General features: G+C 40.1%; 1 protein-coding gene and 18 non-coding genes across 23 annotated transcripts; 18 read left to right on the top strand and 1 right to left on the bottom strand.

Annotated features, from left to right (window-relative positions):
- Positions 1–545: 545 nt before the first annotated feature.
- TRNAE-UUC (transfer RNA glutamic acid (anticodon UUC)) lies at positions 546–617 on the top strand. The gene has a single exon. It is a non-coding gene; the product is annotated as a tRNA-Glu (tRNA).
- Positions 618–1,229: 612 nt separating this feature from the next.
- Positions 1,230–1,301, top strand: TRNAE-CUC (transfer RNA glutamic acid (anticodon CUC)). The gene has a single exon. It is a non-coding gene; the product is annotated as a tRNA-Glu (tRNA).
- Positions 1,302–2,051: 750 nt separating this feature from the next.
- TRNAE-UUC (transfer RNA glutamic acid (anticodon UUC)) lies at positions 2,052–2,123 on the top strand. Its single transcript has one exon. It is a non-coding gene; the product is annotated as a tRNA-Glu (tRNA).
- Positions 2,124–3,009: 886 nt separating this feature from the next.
- Positions 3,010–3,081, top strand: TRNAE-UUC (transfer RNA glutamic acid (anticodon UUC)). The gene has a single exon. It is a non-coding gene; the product is annotated as a tRNA-Glu (tRNA).
- A 612-nt stretch (positions 3,082–3,693) lies between these two features.
- On the top strand, positions 3,694–3,765 carry TRNAE-CUC (transfer RNA glutamic acid (anticodon CUC)). Its single transcript has one exon. It is a non-coding gene; the product is annotated as a tRNA-Glu (tRNA).
- Positions 3,766–4,515: 750 nt separating this feature from the next.
- Positions 4,516–4,587, top strand: TRNAE-UUC (transfer RNA glutamic acid (anticodon UUC)). The gene has a single exon. It is a non-coding gene; the product is annotated as a tRNA-Glu (tRNA).
- Positions 4,588–4,926: 339 nt separating this feature from the next.
- Positions 4,927–4,998, top strand: TRNAE-UUC (transfer RNA glutamic acid (anticodon UUC)). The gene has a single exon. It is a non-coding gene; the product is annotated as a tRNA-Glu (tRNA).
- A 338-nt stretch (positions 4,999–5,336) lies between these two features.
- Positions 5,337–5,408, top strand: TRNAE-CUC (transfer RNA glutamic acid (anticodon CUC)). Its single transcript has one exon. It is a non-coding gene; the product is annotated as a tRNA-Glu (tRNA).
- Positions 5,409–5,610: 202 nt separating this feature from the next.
- Positions 5,611–5,682, top strand: TRNAE-UUC (transfer RNA glutamic acid (anticodon UUC)). Its single transcript has one exon. It is a non-coding gene; the product is annotated as a tRNA-Glu (tRNA).
- Positions 5,683–6,021: 339 nt separating this feature from the next.
- TRNAE-UUC (transfer RNA glutamic acid (anticodon UUC)) lies at positions 6,022–6,093 on the top strand. The gene has a single exon. It is a non-coding gene; the product is annotated as a tRNA-Glu (tRNA).
- A 338-nt stretch (positions 6,094–6,431) lies between these two features.
- Positions 6,432–6,503, top strand: TRNAE-CUC (transfer RNA glutamic acid (anticodon CUC)). Its single transcript has one exon. It is a non-coding gene; the product is annotated as a tRNA-Glu (tRNA).
- A 612-nt stretch (positions 6,504–7,115) lies between these two features.
- On the top strand, positions 7,116–7,187 carry TRNAE-CUC (transfer RNA glutamic acid (anticodon CUC)). Its single transcript has one exon. It is a non-coding gene; the product is annotated as a tRNA-Glu (tRNA).
- Positions 7,188–7,526: 339 nt separating this feature from the next.
- On the top strand, positions 7,527–7,598 carry TRNAE-UUC (transfer RNA glutamic acid (anticodon UUC)). The gene has a single exon. It is a non-coding gene; the product is annotated as a tRNA-Glu (tRNA).
- A 748-nt stretch (positions 7,599–8,346) lies between these two features.
- On the top strand, positions 8,347–8,418 carry TRNAE-CUC (transfer RNA glutamic acid (anticodon CUC)). Its single transcript has one exon. It is a non-coding gene; the product is annotated as a tRNA-Glu (tRNA).
- Positions 8,419–9,168: 750 nt separating this feature from the next.
- Positions 9,169–9,240, top strand: TRNAE-UUC (transfer RNA glutamic acid (anticodon UUC)). The gene has a single exon. It is a non-coding gene; the product is annotated as a tRNA-Glu (tRNA).
- Positions 9,241–10,577: 1,337 nt separating this feature from the next.
- Positions 10,578–10,649, top strand: TRNAE-UUC (transfer RNA glutamic acid (anticodon UUC)). The gene has a single exon. It is a non-coding gene; the product is annotated as a tRNA-Glu (tRNA).
- A 791-nt stretch (positions 10,650–11,440) lies between these two features.
- On the top strand, positions 11,441–11,512 carry TRNAE-UUC (transfer RNA glutamic acid (anticodon UUC)). Its single transcript has one exon. It is a non-coding gene; the product is annotated as a tRNA-Glu (tRNA).
- A 1,203-nt stretch (positions 11,513–12,715) lies between these two features.
- On the top strand, positions 12,716–12,787 carry TRNAE-UUC (transfer RNA glutamic acid (anticodon UUC)). The gene has a single exon. It is a non-coding gene; the product is annotated as a tRNA-Glu (tRNA).
- A 2,091-nt stretch (positions 12,788–14,878) lies between these two features.
- On the bottom strand, positions 14,879–17,060 carry LOC149622908 (uncharacterized). 5 transcript variants are annotated; one of them, XM_089853523.1, is made up of 5 exons: positions 16,665–17,060; positions 16,496–16,538; positions 16,024–16,407; positions 15,571–15,956; positions 14,879–15,512 (listed from the first exon to the last, which is right to left on the bottom strand). In XM_089853523.1, the coding sequence occupies exons 1-5, from the start codon at positions 16,665–16,667 to the stop codon at positions 14,949–14,951; spliced, it is 1,380 nt and encodes a 459-aa protein (XP_089709649.1). In that variant the 5' UTR covers positions 16,668–17,060; the 3' UTR covers positions 14,879–14,948. The 5 variants fall into 5 exon arrangements, with proteins under 5 accessions (XP_089709649.1, XP_089709650.1, XP_089709648.1 ...); XM_089853524.1 differs by having other exon boundaries at positions 16,024–16,342; positions 16,437–16,538; positions 16,665–16,771; XM_089853522.1 differs by lacking the exon at positions 16,496–16,538.
- Between the last annotated feature and the right edge of the window lie 470 nt (positions 17,061–17,530).

Genomic DNA, 17,530 nt, shown 5'->3' with positions numbered 1-17,530 from the left:
GATATGGTCTAGTGGATAGGTAAGCTGGCTTTTACCCAGAAGGCCCGGGTTCAGTTCCCGGTATCGGAGGTCAATTTTCTAAATTCTTTATTAAGAAACGATACTAGGAACTCAATTGTTAGAACCCGAGTAGATCCTATATGGTCTAGTGGCTAGGATATCTGTCTCTCACCCAGAAGGCCCGTTTTCAATTCCCGGTATCGGAGGTCAGTATTCTAAAAACTTTATTAGTCAACGATACTATGAGCTCAATTGTGAGAAACCAAATAGATCCGATATGGTCTATTGGCTAGGATATCTGGCCTTCACCCAGAAGGACCGGGTACAATTTCCGGTATCGGAGGTCAGTTTTCTAAAATCTTTATTATGAAACGATAGAAGAAACTCAATGGTGAAAACTCAAGCAGATCCGATATAGTCTAGTGGCCAGGATATCTGGCTTTCACCCAGAAGGCCCGGGTTCAATTCCCGGTATCTGAGGTCAGTTGCCTAAAATCTTTATTATGAAACGATAGAAGAAGCTCAATGGTGAAAACTCAAGCAGATCCGATATGGTCTAGTGGCTAGGATATCTGGCTTTCACCCAGAAGGCCTGGGTTCAATTCCCGGTATCGGAGGTCAATTTTCTAAATTTTTTTATTAAGAAACGATACTAGGAACTCAATTGTTAGAACCCGAGTAGATCCGATATGGTCTAGTGGCTATTATATCTGGCTTAACCCAGAAGGCCCGGGTTCAATTCCCGGTATCGGAGGTCAGTTTTCTAAAAACTTTATTATGAAACGATAGAAGAAACTCAATGGTGAAAACTCAAGCAGATCCGATATAGTCTAGTGGCCAGGATATCTGGCTTTCACCCAGAAGGCCCGGGTTCAATTCCCGGTATCTGAGGACAGTTTTCTAAAATCTTTATTATGAAACGATAGAAGAAGCTCAATGGTGAAACTCAAGCAGATCCGATATGGTCTAGTGGCTAGGATATCTGGCTTTCATCCAGAAGGCCCGGGTTCAATTCCCGGTATCTGAGGTCAGTTTTCTAAAATCTTTATTATGAAACGATACAAGAAGCTCAATAGTGGAAACCCAAGCAGATCCGATATGGTCTAGTAAATAGGCAAGCTGGCTTTCACCCAGAAGGCCCGGGTTCAGTTCCCGGTATCGGAGGTCAATTTTCTAAATTCTTTATTAAGAAACGATACTAGGAACTCAATTGTTAGAACCCGAGTAGATCCTATATGGTCTAGTGGCTAGGATATCTGGCTCTCACCCAGAAGGCCCGGGTTCAATTCCCGGTATCGGAGGTCAGTATTCTAAAAACTTTATTAGTCAACGATACTATGAGCTCAATTGTGAGAAACCAAATAGATCCGATATGGTCTATTGGCTAGGATATCTGGCCTTCACCCAGAAGGACCGGGTACAATTTCCGGTATCGGAGGTCAGTTTTCTAAAAACTTTATTAGTCAACGATACTATGAGCTCAATTGTGAGAAACCAAATAGATCCGATATGGTCTATTGGCTAGGATATCTGGCGTTCACCCAGAAGGACCGGGTACAATTTCCGGTATCGGAGGTCAGTTTTCTAAAATCTTTATTATGAAACGATAGAAGAAACTCAATGGTGAAAACTCAAGCAGATCCGATATAGTCTAGTGGCCAGGATATCTGGCTTTCACCCAGAAGGCCTGGGTTCAATTCCCGGTATCTGAGGTCAATTTTCTAAATTTTTTTATTAAGAAACGATACTAGGAACTCAATTGTTAGAACCCGAGTAGATCCGATATGGTCTAGTGGCTAGGATATCTGGCTTAACCCAGAAGGCCCGGGTTCAATTCCCGGTATCGGAGGTCAGTTTTCTAAAAACTTTATTAGTCAACGATACTATGAGCTCAATTGTGAGAAACCAAATAGATCCGATATGGTCTATTGGCTAGGATATCTGGCCTTCACCCAGAAGGACCGGGTACAATTTCCGGTATCGGAGGTCAGTTTTCTAAAATCTTTATTATGAAACGATAGAAGAAACTCAATGGTGAAAACTCAAGCAGATCCGATATAGTCTAGTGGCCAGGATATCTGGCTTTCACCCAGAAGGCCTGGGTTCAATTCCCGGTATCGGAGGTCAATTTTCTAAAATCTTTATTATGAAACGATAGAAGAAACTCGATGGTGAAAACTCAAGCAGATCCGATATAGTCTAGTGGCCAGGATATCTGGCTTTCACCCAGAAGGCCCGGGTTCAATTCCCGGTATCTGAGGTCAGTTTTCTAAAATCTTTATTATGAAACGATAGAAGAAGCTCAATGGTGAAACTCAAGCAGATCCGATATGGTCTAGTGGCTAGGATATCTGGCTTTCATCCAGAAGGCCCGGGTTCAATTCCCGGTATCTGAGGTCAGTTTTCTAAAATCTTTATTATGAAACGATACAAGAAGCTCAATAGTGGAAACCCAAGCAGATCCGATATGGTCTAGTGGATAGGCAAGCTGGCTTTCACCCAGAAGGCCCGGGTTCAGTTCCCGGTATCGGAGGTCAATTTTCTAAATTCTTTATTAAGAAACGATACTAGGAACTCAATTGTTAGAACCCGAGTAGATCCTATATGGTCTAGTGGCTAGGATATCTGTCTCTCACCCAGAAGGCCCGTTTTCAATTCCCGGTATCGGAGGTCAGTATTCTAAAAACTTTATTAGTCAACGATACTATGAGCTCAATTGTGAGAAACCAAATAGATCCGATATGGTCTATTGGCTAGGATATCTGGCCTTCACCCAGAAGGACCGGGTACAATTTCCGGTATCGGAGGTCAGTTTTCTAAAATCTTTATTATGAAACGATAGAAGAAACTCAATGGTGAAAACTCAAGCAGATCCGATATAGTCTAGTGGCCAGGATATCTGGCTTTCACCCAGAAGGCCCGGGTTCAATTCCCGGTATCTGAGGTCAGTTGCCTAAAATCTTTATTATGAAACGATAGAAGAAGCTCAATGGTGAAAACTCAAGCAGATCCGATATGGTCTAGTGGCTAGGATATCTGGCTTTCACCCAGAAGGCCTGGGTTCAATTCCCGGTATCGGAGGTCAATTTTCTAAATTTTTTTATTAAGAAACGATACTAGGAACTCAATTGTTAGAACCCGAGTAGATCCGATATGGTCTAGTGGCTATTATATCTGGCTTAACCCAGAAGGCCCGGGTTCAATTCCCGGTATCGGAGGTCAGTTTTCTAAAAACTTTATTATGAAACGATAGAAGAAACTCAATGGTGAAAACTCAAGCAGATCCGATATAGTCTAGTGGCCAGGATATCTGGCTTTCACCCAGAAGGCCCGGGTTCAATTCCCGGTATCTGAGGACAGTTTTCTAAAATCTTTATTATGAAACGATAGAAGAAGCTCAATGGTGAAACTCAAGCAGATCCGATATGGTCTAGTGGCTAGGATATCTGGCTTTCATCCAGAAGGCCCGGGTTCAATTCCCGGTATCTGAGGTCAGTTTTCTAAAATCTTTATTATGAAACGATACAAGAAGCTCAATAGTGGAAACCCAAGCAGATCCGATATGGTCTAGTAAATAGGCAAGCTGGCTTTCACCCAGAAGGCCCGGGTTCAGTTCCCGGTATCGGAGGTCAATTTTCTAAATTCTTTATTAAGAAACGATACTAGGAACTCAATTGTTAGAACCCGAGTAGATCCTATATGGTCTAGTGGCTAGGATATCTGGCTCTCACCCAGAAGGCCCGGGTTCAATTCCCGGTATCGGAGGTCAGTATTCTAAAAACTTTATTAGTCAACGATACTATGAGCTCAATTGTGAGAAACCAAATAGATCCGATATGGTCTATTGGCTAGGATATCTGGCCTTCACCCAGAAGGACCGGGTACAATTTCCGGTATCGGAGGTCAGTTTTCTAAAAACTTTATTAGTCAACGATACTATGAGCTCAATTGTGAGAAACCAAATAGATCCGATATGGTCTATTGGCTAGGATATCTGGCGTTCACCCAGAAGGACCGGGTACAATTTCCGGTATCGGAGGTCAGTTTTCTAAAATCTTTATTATGAAACGATAGAAGAAACTCAATGGTGAAAACTCAAGCAGATCCGATATAGTCTAGTGGCCAGGATATCTGGCTTTCACCCAGAAGGCCTGGGTTCAATTCCCGGTATCTGAGGTCAATTTTCTAAATTTTTTTATTAAGAAACGATACTAGGAACTCAATTGTTAGAACCCGAGTAGATCCGATATGGTCTAGTGGCTAGGATATCTGGCTTAACCCAGAAGGCCCGGGTTCAATTCCCGGTATCGGAGGTCAGTTTTCTAAAAACTTTATTAGTCAACGATACTATGAGCTCAATTGTGAGAAACCAAATAGATCCGATATGGTCTATTGGCTAGGATATCTGGCCTTCACCCAGAAGGACCGGGTACAATTTCCGGTATCGGAGGTCAGTTTTCTAAAATCTTTATTATGAAACGATAGAAGAAACTCAATGGTGAAAACTCAAGCAGATCCGATATAGTCTAGTGGCCAGGATATCTGGCTTTCACCCAGAAGGCCTGGGTTCAATTCCCGGTATCGGAGGTCAATTTTCTAAATTTTTTTATTAAGAAACGATACTAGGAACTCAATTGTTAGAACCCGAGTAGATCCGATATGGTCTAGTGGCTATTATATCTGGCTTAACCCAGAAGGCCCGGGTTCAATTCCCGGTATCGGAGGTCAGTTTTCTAAAAACTTTATTAGTCAACGATACTATGAGCTCAATTGTGAGAAACCAAATAGATCCGATATGGTCTATTGGCTAGGATATCTGGCCTTCACCCAGAAGGACCGGGTACAATTTCCGGTATCGGAGGTCAGTTTTCTAAAATCTTTATTATGAAACGATAGAAGAAACTCAATGGTGAAAACTCAAGCAGATCTGATATAGTCTAGTGGCCAGGATATCTGGCTTTCACCCAGAAGGCCCGGGTTCAATTCCCGGTATCTGAGGTCAGTTTTCTAAAATCTTTATTATGAAACGATAGAAGAAGCTCAATGGTGAAACTCAAGCAGATCCGATATGGTCTAGTGGCTAGGATATCTGGCTTTCATCCAGAAGGCCCGGGTTCAATTCCCGGTATCTGAGGTCAGTTTTCTATAATCTTTATTATGAAACGATACAAGAAGCTCAATAGTGGAAACCCAAGCAGATCCGATATGGTCTAGTAAATAGGCAAGCTGGCTTTCACCCAGAAGGCCCGGGTTCAGTTCCCGGTATCGGAGGTCAATTTTCTAAATTCTTTATTAAGAAACGATACTAGGAACTCAATTGTTAGAACCCGAGTAGATCCTATATGGTCTAGTGGCTAGGATATCTGGCTCTCACCCAGAAGGCCCGGGTTCAATTCCCGGTATCGGAGGTCAGTATTCTAAAAACTTTATTAGTCAACGATACTATGAGCTCAATTGTGAGAAACCAAATAGATCCGATATGGTCTATTGGCTAGGATATCTGGCCTTCACCCAGAAGGACCGGGTACAATTTCCGGTATCGGAGGTCAGTTTTCTAAAATCTTTATTATGAAACGATAGAAGAAACTCAATGGTGAAAACTCAAGCAGATCCGATATAGTCTAGTGGCCAGGATATCTGGCTTTCACCCAGAAGGCCTGGGTTCAATTCCCGGTATCGGAGGTCAATTTTCTAAATTTTTTTATTAAGAAACGATACTAGGAACTCAATTGTTAGAACCCGAGTAGATCCGATATGGTCTAGTGGCTATTATATCTGGCTTAACCCAGAAGGCCCGGGTTCAATTCCCGGTATCGGAGGTCAGTTTTCTAAAAACTTTATTAGTCAACGATACTATGAGCTCAATTGTGAGAAACCAAATAGATCCGATATGGTCTATTGGCTAGGATATCTGGCCTTCACCCAGAAGGACCGGGTACAATTTCCGGTATCGGAGGTCAGTTTTCTAAAATCTTTATTATGAAACGATAGAAGAAACTCAATGGTGAAAACTCAAGCAGATCTGATATAGTCTAGTGGCCAGGATATCTGGCTTTCACCCAGAAGGCCCGGGTTCAATTCCCGGTATCTGAGGTCAGTTTTCTAAAATCTTTATTATGAAACGATAGAAGAAGCTCAATGGTGAAACTCAAGCAGATCCGATATGGTCTAGTGGCTAGGATATCTGGCTTTCATCCAGAAGGCCCGGGTTCAATTCCCGGTATCTGAGGTCAGTTTTCTATAATCTTTATTATGAAACGATACAAGAAGCTCAATAGTGGAAACCCAAGCAGATCCGATATGGTCTAGTAAATAGGCAAGCTGGCTTTCACCCAGAAGGCCCGGGTTCAGTTCCCGGTATCGGAGGTCAATTTTCTAAATTCTTTATTAAGAAACGATACTAGGAACTCAATTGTTAGAACCCGAGTAGATCCTATATGGTCTAGTGGCTAGGATATCTGGCTCTCACCCAGAAGGCCCGGGTTCAATTCCCGGTATCGGAGGTCAGTATTCTAAAAACTTTATTAGTCAACGATACTATGAGCTCAATTGTGAGAAACCAAATAGATCCGATATGGTCTATTGGCTAGGATATCTGGCCTTCACCCAGAAGGACCGGGTACAATTTCCGGTATCGGAGGTCAGTTTTCTAAAAACTTTATTAGTCAACGATACTATGAGCTCAATTGTGAGAAACCAAATAGATCCGATATGGTCTATTGGCTAGGATATCTGGCCTTCACCCAGAAGGACCGGGTACAATTTCCGGTATCGGAGGTCAGTTTTCTAAAATCTTTATTATGAAACGATAGAAGAAGCTCAATGGTGAAACTCAAGCAGATCCGATATGGTCTAGTGGCTAGGATATCTGGCTTTCATCCAGAAGGCCCGGGTTCAATTCCCGGTATCTGAGGTCAGTTTTCTAAAATCTTTATTATGAAACGATACAAGAAGCTCAATAGTGGAAACCCAAGCAGATCCGATATGGTCTAGTAAATAGGCAAGCTGGCTTTCACCCAGAAGGCCCGGGTTCAGTTCCCGGTATCGGAGGTCAATTTTCTAAATTCTTTATTAAGAAACGATACTAGGAACTCAATTGTTAGAACCCGAGTAGATCCTATATGGTCTAGTGGCTAGGATATCTGGCTCTCACCCAGAAGGCCCGGGTTCAATTCCCGGTATCGGAGGTCAGTATTCTAAAAACTTTATTAGTCAACGATACTATGAGCTCAATTGTGAGAAACCAAATAGATCCGATATGGTCTATTGGCTAGGATATCTGGCCTTCACCCAGAAGGACCGGGTACAATTTCCGGTATCGGAGGTCAGTTTTCTAAAAACTTTATTAGTCAACGATACTATGAGCTCAATTGTGAGAAACCAAATAGATCCGATATGGTCTATTGGCTAGGATATCTGGCCTTCACCCAGAAGGACCGGGTACAATTTCCGGTATCGGAGGTCAGTTTTCTAAAATCTTTATTATGAAACGATAGAAGAAACTCAATGGTGAAAACTCAAGCAGATCCGATATAGTCTAGTGGCCAGGATATCTGGCTTTCACCCAGAAGGCCTGGGTTCAATTCCCGGTATCGGAGGTCAATTTTCTAAATTTTTTATTAAGAAACGATACTAGGAACTCAATTATTAGAACCCGAGTAGATCCGATATGGTCTAGTGGCTAGGATATCTGACTTAACCCAGAAGGCCCGGGTTCAATTCCCGGTATCGGAGGTCAGTTTTCTAAAAACTTTATTAGTCAACGATACTATGAGCTCAATTGTGAGAAACCAAATAGATCCGATATGGTCTATTGGCTAGGATATCTGGCCTTCACCCAGAAGGACCGGGTACAATTTCCGGTATCGGAGGTCAGTTTTCTAAAATCTTTATTATGAAACGATAGAAGAAACTCAATGGTGAAAACTCAAGCAGATCCGATATAGTCTAGTGGCCAGGATATCTGGCTTTCACCCAGAAGGCCCGGGTTCAATTCCCGGTATCTGAGGTCAGTTTTCTAAAATCTTTATTATGAAACGATAGAAGAAGCTCAATGGTGAAACTCAAGCAGATCCGATATGGTCTAGTGGCTAGGATATCTGGCTTTCATCCAGAAGGCCCGGGTTCAATTCCCGGTATCTGAGGTCAGTTTTCTAAAATCTTTATTATGAAACGATACAAGAAGCTCAATAGTGGAAACCCAAGCAGATCCGATATGGTCTAGTGGATAGGCAAGCTGGCTTTCACCCAGAAGGCCCGGGTTCAGTTCCCGGTATCGGAGGTCAATTTTCTAAATTCTTTATTAAGAAACGATACTAGGAACTCAATTGTTAGAACCCGAGTAGATCCTATATGGTCTAGTGGCTAGGATATCTGGCTCTCACCCAGAAGGCCCGGGTTCAATTCCCGGTATCGGAGGTCAGTATTCTAAAAACTTTATTAGTCAACGATACTATGAGCTCAATTGTGAGAAACCAAATAGATCCGATATGGTCTATTGGCTAGGATATCTGGCCTTCACCAAGAAGGACCGGGTACAATTTCCGGTATCGGAGGTCAGTTTTCTAAAAACTTTATTAGTCAACGATACTATGAGCTCAATTGTGAGAAACCAAATAGATCCGATATGGTCTATTGGCTAGGATATCTGGCCTTTACCCAGAAGGACCGGGTACAATTTCCGGTATCGGAGGTCAGTTTTCTAAAATCTTTATTATGAAACGATAGAAGGAACTCAATGGTGAAAACTCAAGCAGATCCGATATAGTCTAGTGGCCAGGATATCTGGCTTTCACCCAGAAGGCCTGAGTTCAATTCCCGGTATCGGAGGTCAATTTTCTAAATTTTTTTATTAAGAAACGATACTAGGAACTCAATTGTTAGAACCCGAGTAGATCCGATATGGTCTAGTGGCTAGGATATCTGGCTTAACTCAGAAGGCCCGGGTTCAATTCCCGGTATCGGAGGTCAGTTTTCTAAAAACTTTATTAGTCAACGATACTATGAGCTCAATTGTGAGAAACCAAATAGATCCGATATGGTCTATTGGCTAGGATATCTGGCCTTCACCCAGAAGGACCGGGTACAATTTCCGGTATCGGAGGTCAGTTTTCTAAAATCTTTATTATGAAACGATAGAAGAAACTCAATGGTGAAAACTCGAGCAGATCCGATATAGTCTAGTGGCCAGGATATCTGGCTTTCACCCAGAAGGCCTGGGTTCAATTCCCGGTATCGGAGGTCAATTTTCTAAATTTTTTTATTAAGAAATGATACTAGGAACTCAATTGTTAGAACCCGAGTAGATCCGATATGGTCTAGTGGCTAGGATATCTGGCTTAACCCAGAAGGCCCGGGTTCAATTCCCGGTATCGGAGGTCAGTTTTCTAAAAACTTTATTAGTCAACGATACTATGAGCTCAATTGTGAGAAACCAAATAGATCCGATATGGTCTATTGGCCAGGATATCTGGCCTTCACCCAGAAGGACCGGGTTCATTTCCCGGTATCGGAGGTCAGTTTTCTAAAAACTTTATTAAGAAACGATACTAGGAACTCAATTGTTAAATCCCGAAAAGATCCGATATGGTCTAGTGGCTAGGATATCTGGGTTCACCCAGAAGGCACTTGTTCAATTCCCGGTATCTGATGTCAGTTTCCAAAAATCTTTATTATGAAACGATAGAAGAAGCTCAATGGTGAAAACTCAAGCAGATCCGATATGGGCTGGTGAAGAGGCAATCTGGCTTTCACCCAGAAGGCCCGGGTTCAGTTCCCGGTATCGGAGGTCAGTTTTCTAAATTCTTTATTAAGAAACGATACTAGGAACTCAACTGTTAAAACCCAAGCACATTAAGAAACGATACTAGGAACTCAATTTTAGAACCAGAGCAGATCCGATATGGTCTAGTGGCTAGGATATCTGGCTTAAGCCTGAAGGCCCGGATTCAATTCCCGTTATCTGAGGTCAGTTTTCTAATATCTTTATTATGAAACAATAGAAGAAGCTCAATGGTGAAAACTCAAGCAGATCCGATATGGTCTAGTAGCTAGGATATCTGGCTTTCACCCAAAAGGCCCGGGTTCAATTCCCGGTATCGGAGGTCAGTTTTCTAAAAACTTTATTAGTCAACGATACAATGAGCTCAATTTTGAGAAACCAAACAGATGCGATATAGTCTAGTGGCTAGGATATCTGGATTCACCCAGAAGGCACTTGTTCAATTCCCGGTATCTGATGTCAGTTTCCAAAAATCTTTATTATGAAACGATAGAAGAAACTGAATGGTGAAAACTCAAGCAGATCCCATATGGGCTAGTGGATAGGCAATCTGGCTTTCACCCAGAAGGCCCGGGTTCAGTTCCCGGTATCGGAGGTCAGTTTTCTAGATTCTTTATTTAGAAACGATACTAGGAACTCAGTTGTTAAAACTCAAGCAGAACCGATATGGTCTAGTGGCTAGGATATCTGGATTCACCCAGAAGGCACTTGTTCAATTCCCGGTATCTGAGGTCAGTTTTCTAAAATCTTTATTATGAAACGATAGAAGAAGCTCAATGGTGAAAACTCAAGCAGATCCGATATGGTCTAGTGGCTAGGATATCTGGCTTTCACCCAGAAGGCCCGGGATCAATTCCCGGTATCGGAGGTCAGTTTTCTAAAATCTTTATTATGAAACGATAGAAGAAGCTCAATGGTGAAAACTGAACAGATCCGATATGGTCTAGTGGCTAGGATATCTGGCTTTCACCCAGAAAGCCCGGAGTCAATTCCCGTTATCTGAGGTCAGTTTTCTAAAATCTTTATTATGAAACGATAGAAGAAGCTCAATGGTGAAAACTCAAGCAGATCCGATATGGTCTAGTGGCTAGGCAACCTGGCTTTCACCCAGAAGGCCCGGGTTCAGTCCCCGGTATCGGAGGTCAGTTTTGTAAATTCTTTATTAAGAAACGATACTAGGAACTCAATTGTTAAAACCCAAGCAGATTAAGAAACGATACTTGGAACTCAATTGTTAGAACCCGAGCAGATCCGATATGGTCTAGTGGCTAGGATATCTGGCTTAACCCAGATGGCCCGGATTCAATTCCCGTAATCTGAGGTCAGTTTTCTAAAATCTCTATTATGGAACGATAGAAGAAGCTCAATAGTGAAAACGCAAGCAGATCCGATATGGTCTAGTGGATAGGCAATCTGGCTTTCACCCAGAAGGCCCGGGTTCAGTCCCCGGTATCGGAGGTCAGTTTTCTAAATTCTTTATTAAGAAACGATACTAGGAACTCAATTGTTAGAACCCGAGCAGATCCGATATGGTCTAGTGGCTAGGATATCTGGCTTAACCCAGATGGCCCGGATTCAATTCCCGTAATCTGAGGTCAGTTTTCTAAAATCTCTATTATGGAACGATAGAAGAAGCTCAATTGTGAAAACTCAAGCAGATCCGATATGGTCTAGTGGCTAGGATATCTGGCTTTCACCCAAAAGGCCCGGGTTCAATTCCCGGTGTCGGAGGTCAGTTTTCTAAAAACTTTATTACGAAACGATACTAGGAACTCAATTGTTAAAACCCAAACAGATCCGACATAGTCTAGTGGCTAGGATATCTGGATTCATTCAGAAGGCACTTGTTCAATTTCCGGTATCTGAGGTCAGTTTCCAAAAATCTTTATTATGAAACGATAGAAGAAACTGAATGGTGAAAACTCAAGCAGATCCCATATGGTCTAGTGGATAGGCAATCTGGCTTTCACCCAGAAGGCCCGGATTCAATTCCCTTTATCTGAGGTCAGTTTTCTAAAATCTTTATTATGAAACGATAGAAGAAGCTCAATGGTGAAAACTCAAGCAGAACCGATATGGTCTAGTGGCTAGGATATCTGGCTTTCGCCCAGAAGGCCCGGATTCAATTCCCTTGATCTGAGGTCAGTTTTCTAAAATCTTTATTATGAAACGATAGAAGAAGCTCAATGGTGAAAACTCAAGCAGATCCGATATGGTCTAGTGGCTAGGATATCTGGCTTTCACCCAGAAAGCCCGGATTCAATTCTCGTTATCTGAGGTCAGTTTTCTATAATCTTTATTATGAAACGATAGAAGAAGCTCAATGGTGAAAACTCAAGCAGATCCGATACGGTCTAGTGGCTAGGATATCTGGCTTTCACCCAGAAGGCCCGGGATCAATTCCCGGTATCGGAGGTCAGTTTTCTAAAATCTTTATTATGAAACGATAGAAGAAGCTCAATGGTGAAAACTCAAGCAGATCCGATATGGTCTAGTGGCTAGGATATCTGGCTTTCACCCAGAAAGCCCGGATTCAATTCCCGTTATCTGAGGTCAGTTTTCTAAAATCTTTATTATGAAACGATAGAAGAAGCTCAATGGTGAAAACTCAAGCAGATCCGATATGGTCTAGTGGCTAGGCAACCTGGCTTTCACCCAGAAGGCCCGGGTTCAGTCCCCGGTATCGGAGGTCCGTTTTGTAAATTCTTTATTAAGAAACGATACTAGGAACTCAATTGTTAAAACCCAAGCAGATTAATAAACGATACTAGGAACTCAATTGTTAGAACCCGAGCAGATCCGATATGATCTAGTGGCTAGGATATCTGGCTTAACCCAGAAGGCCCGGATTCAATTCCCGTTATCTGAGGTCAGTTTTCTAAAATCTTTATTATGAAACGATAGAAGAAGCTCAATGGTGAAAACTCAAGCAGATCCGATATGGTCTAGTGGCTAGGATATGTGGCTTTCACCCAAAAGGCCCGGGTTCAATTCCCGGTATCGGAGGTCAGTTTTCTAAAAGCTTTATTATAGCGTTTTCCTTTGTGTCCTCGCGGAGCGCTCCCATGGAGCAATAAAAATGGTAGTAGTAGTTTCCAGCTTCGTTAAAGAGCGTTTTTCTTTGAGTTGATCCGAGCGCTCCCGGAGCGCTCCGAAAAATAAATCGTCTTTCATAGGAAAAAAGAAAGCTGCTCCGAGACGGAGGCGTGTCTTACATTGGCCCAGTCGCTCCCTCCCGGTTTGCTCCCGGATTGATCCCAACCGCTCCGACTCGGGAGACGGAGCGACCAAAATCGAGCGCCTTATGACGTAGTTACAGACGTTTTCAAAATGGCGACGAACGAAATGAGAGTGTCGTATCTATTTCTTGAATCATCTACAGACAGTTCCGATGAAGACATTTTGCTGATACTCAAAACTAGAACAAAACGACCAAAAATTATGCATTACATTGGAAATGTTGTCGAAGAATATACAGATGAAGAAGTAAGTAATTGAGGGTAATTGATTAATCAATTATATGAAACGCATGATATCAAGAACGAATTCAGGATACCATCCTAAATTCGTTCTTGATATATACTAATTGATGTAATTATGGTATTTACATAGTTTAGAAGGAACTTTCGTTTGAAACGTGATACTTGTGCCTCGATCATTGCACGTTTTGAGGAATCTGAATTCTTTCCAGTGAATGCGAAACATGGTGGCCGGAACCCAATTACTGCTGAAACCCATATTTTAGCGTTTCTGTGGTATGTTTGTGACTTGAAAGCGTTTTCATATTTTTATTTTATATTAAAACGTTTAGAATAATTTCCAGGTTTGCTGGAAACAAATCTTGCATGCGTGTTGTGGCTGGCCGATTTGGCATTGCTGAAACGTCAATGTTTAGGATTATTCAACGTGTGCTAGAATTTTTGGTCAAGATTGCACCGACGATAATTAAATTTCCATCAACCCGAGAAGAAAAAGACAAAATTGAACAAGATTTTAGAGACGTATTTACTATATCTCCACACATTTTGCCAAACTATTGAATGTTATACAATTTTGATTAGGTAGCAGGCTTTCCTGGTATTCTGGGATGTATTGATGGTAGTTACATCAGCATAAGAACTCCAGCTCACAAAATTAAATCAACATACACTAATAGGCATGACATGGCGTCAATAACATTACAAGGAATTTGTGACCCAAATAGAAGGTTTCTAGATGTTTTTACCGGCATACCCAGCAAAATTCATGACTCACGAGTTCTTAAGCTATCGTTTATCAACAAAGAACTACCTAATTTGTGTTCTAATGAATATCACATCATTGGAGATGCTGCATATCCTTTAAGAGAATGGCTTCTAAAACCTTACCCCGATTCCAGGCCTCTAACTGAAAAACAAAAACTATACAATCTTAGATTTTGTGCTACTAGGGTTTTAATTGAAAATACTTTTGGTATTTTAAAGCAACGTTTTCGTCAATTAACAAGGATAGATTTTCACGGAGTAAATCGCATGTCGAAATTTATTATGGCATGTTGTGTACTGCATAATCTCTGCATAGATCACAAAGACCAATGGGTATCTGATGCTTCTGGTAGCAATGATGATAGTTCTGATAGTGAAACGGATGATAATTTGCCAGAACCTTGTCCTGAAGAAATTGAACATCAAAATGAACGGATTAAAGATTTACTAGCTCGCGGGGAAGCGAAAAGAAAAAGAATCTGCGATGGATTAAAATAAATTCAGATAAACAACTTTAGATCTTTCGCTCAAATGCCATTTTGGTTTAATCAAGTACTGATTTCTGATACTTTTTTTCAAAATAAATAATGATTTATGATACGTTTGTTTTTTTTTTCAAAATGAGTGAGATTTTTGGAAAAGTAATGATTGATATAATTTGTTTGGTTTCAAAGTTGTGATTGACTTTTTTTGACAACAAATAACGAATGTGTATTTTTTAAAGAAAATAATTATTGATTAATGATACAATTTGCGTTTTTTGATTTCTGTTTTGAAAATAATAATGATACAATGTCTTTTTGTTTTTTTTACATAAATAGTGATAGAAATGTTTTTTGAAAGTAAATAATGATTAATGATACAATTTGCATTTGTTTATTTCTGTTTTGAAAATAATAATGATACAATGTCTTTTTGTTTTTTTAAATAAATAATGATAGTAATGTTTTTTGAAAATAAATAATGATTAATGATACAATTTGCGTTTTTTGATTTCTGTTTTGAAAATAATAATGATACAATGTCTTTTTGTTTTTTTGAAATAAATAATGACAGACATGTTTTTTGATAATAATGATACAATGTCTTTTTGTTTTGTTTTTTTTAAATAAATAATGACAGACATGTTTTTTGATAATAATGATACAATGTCTTTTTGTTTTGTTTTTTTTAAATAAATAATGCCAGACATGTTTTTTGATAATAATGATACAATGTCTTTTTGTTTTTTTAAATAAATAATGACAGACATGTTTTTTGAAAATAAATAATGATAGAAATGTTTCTTGAAAATAAATAATGATGATACAATTTTTTTTGAAAATAAATAATAATGAAGCAAATTTGTTTGAAAATAGATGATACAATGTTTTTTTGAACATATGAAGATGAATGGAACAAAGTTTTTTTTTCAAATTAGTCATTTTTTTTTGAAAATAATTCACGTAAGAGGTCCATTTTTTCTTTATGACGCCTTTCTTTGGCCTCTTCCTTAATTTTATTTATATTGTATAAAGTTTCAGTCAATTTGTCATTGTTTCTTACCTTTTTCTTTTTGGAACCATCCGTAGCCACTGTTTCTGATGGGCGTTTTTCAGCAATTTCTACACGCGTAACACCTCTTAAAACTTCTGGTTCGATGCTGTCGTCTAAAGCGGAAATCTTTGATATTTCATTTTCATATTCAACATCTTTTCTTGTTGAGCCTGAAGTTTTATTATTTTTCTCCGAATCTTTCTTTCTCTTCATCACAGTTTTGTAACGTGTGCTACATTGATCCGAAGTCCAGACGATGCCTAAGATCTCTTCAATATCGCTAGAGATTTTGGTCCACATTGTTTTCTTGTTCTTGAATTTCTTCATTGGTCCTACCTGAATCATGTAGGTTTCATACTTATCTAACAGTAGCTTGGTTTCTGTTGTACCCCATTCTAAATTAAATAGCGAAATTAATCACCTGTATTGTTCTTCAATCAATGAATGAGTATCTGAATTTACCTTTTGACGGTTTATCATCAGAGGATTGAAGTGGTGAGACAACAGTGGGAGAAAGGGAAGGTTGTGGTGAAGAAACAGGATTAGACGTTGAGAGTTGTGGTGAAGATACGCGATTAGAAGTTGATAGTTGTGGTGAAGATACGCGATTAGAAGTCGATAGTTGTGGTGACGAAACGCGATTAGATGTCGATAGTTGTGGTGGCGAAACGCGATTAGATGTCGATAGTTGTGGTGACGAAACGCGATTAGAAGTCAGTGGCTGTGGTGACGAAATGCTATTAGATGTCGATGGTTCTTGTGTAGCCAAGGAAGGTTTGGTCTGGTAATTGATAAGTCCACAATCTTTTAGTTGCTTATCACTGAACGTCATTAAGAATCGTTCACCTACAATGTTGAGACAAATTGATAATTACCATAATAACGTGTTCAATAAATCAGAATACATTCATAAAATAGAAAATGTGGCTTTTACTCATGGCATCTAGAAAAAGATTGTCATGATTTCCATCTTTTTTCTATACATGTAAACAATCAACTTTGTTGAATCTTGGTAAAATTGTAGGTTATAAGCCTCATCAATTTTACCCAAGCGGGCCAAGCTAAGCTTTTTACAATAGAAACAAAATAAAGAAAGAACTTACCATTTTTAATTACGATACATAATATTTCTCCGTTATTATGTCTTTGTATTTCGTTTTTATCGTTACAATAAAAAGACTCAAAAATAATTTGATCATGATGATTGGAAGCCATAATAATTCTCAAAATATTTAGCCCTTGGCCTAACAATCACGACGAGATTACCAGACGACGCGTCACAAAACCGCTCTCAAAAATCTCTTGTCTTTCATTGGGAGCAACTATATATATTCGGTCCTCCGAGCTAGAGCGATGACGTAGCACGAAAATATGGAGCGATCTCGGAGCGCTCTCTGGCGACCACAACGGAAAACGTTAAAGACTGTTTTTGAAGAAAAGGATCTCCTAGTTTTATTCCTCCATGGGAGCGCTCCGCGAGGACACAAAGGAAAACGCTATAAGTCAACGATACAATGAGCTCAATTTTGAGAAACCAAATAGATCCGATATGGTCTATTGGCTAGGATATCTGGCCTTCACCCAGAAGGCCCGGGTCCATTTCCCGGTATCGGAGGTCAGTTTTCTAAAAACTTTATTACGAAACGATACTAGGAACTCAATTGTTAAAACCCAAACAGATCCGACATAGTCTAGTGGCTAGGATATCTGGATTCATTCAGAAGGCACTTGTTCAATTTCCGGTATCTGAGGTCAGTTTCCAAAAATCTTTATTATGAAACGATAGAAGAAACTGAATGGTGAAAACTCAAGCAGATCCCATATGGTCTAGTGGATAGGCAATCTGGCTTTCACCCAGAAGGCCCGGATTCAATTCCCTTTATCTGAGGTCAGTTTTCTAAAATCTTTATTATGAAACGATAGAAGAAGCTCAATGGTGAAAACTCAAGCAGAACCGATATGGTCTAGT

The sequence above is a fragment of the Phalangium opilio genome, unplaced genomic scaffold, assembly GCF_054372755.1.
Source record: "Phalangium opilio isolate 3A_F unplaced genomic scaffold, DU_Popi_V2 ptg000118l_1, whole genome shotgun sequence".
NCBI lineage: Eukaryota > Metazoa > Arthropoda > Arachnida > Opiliones > Phalangiidae > Phalangium > Phalangium opilio.
The sequence above is the reverse complement of the archived record's forward strand: the minus strand, read 5'-3'. Positions and strand labels throughout refer to the sequence as shown.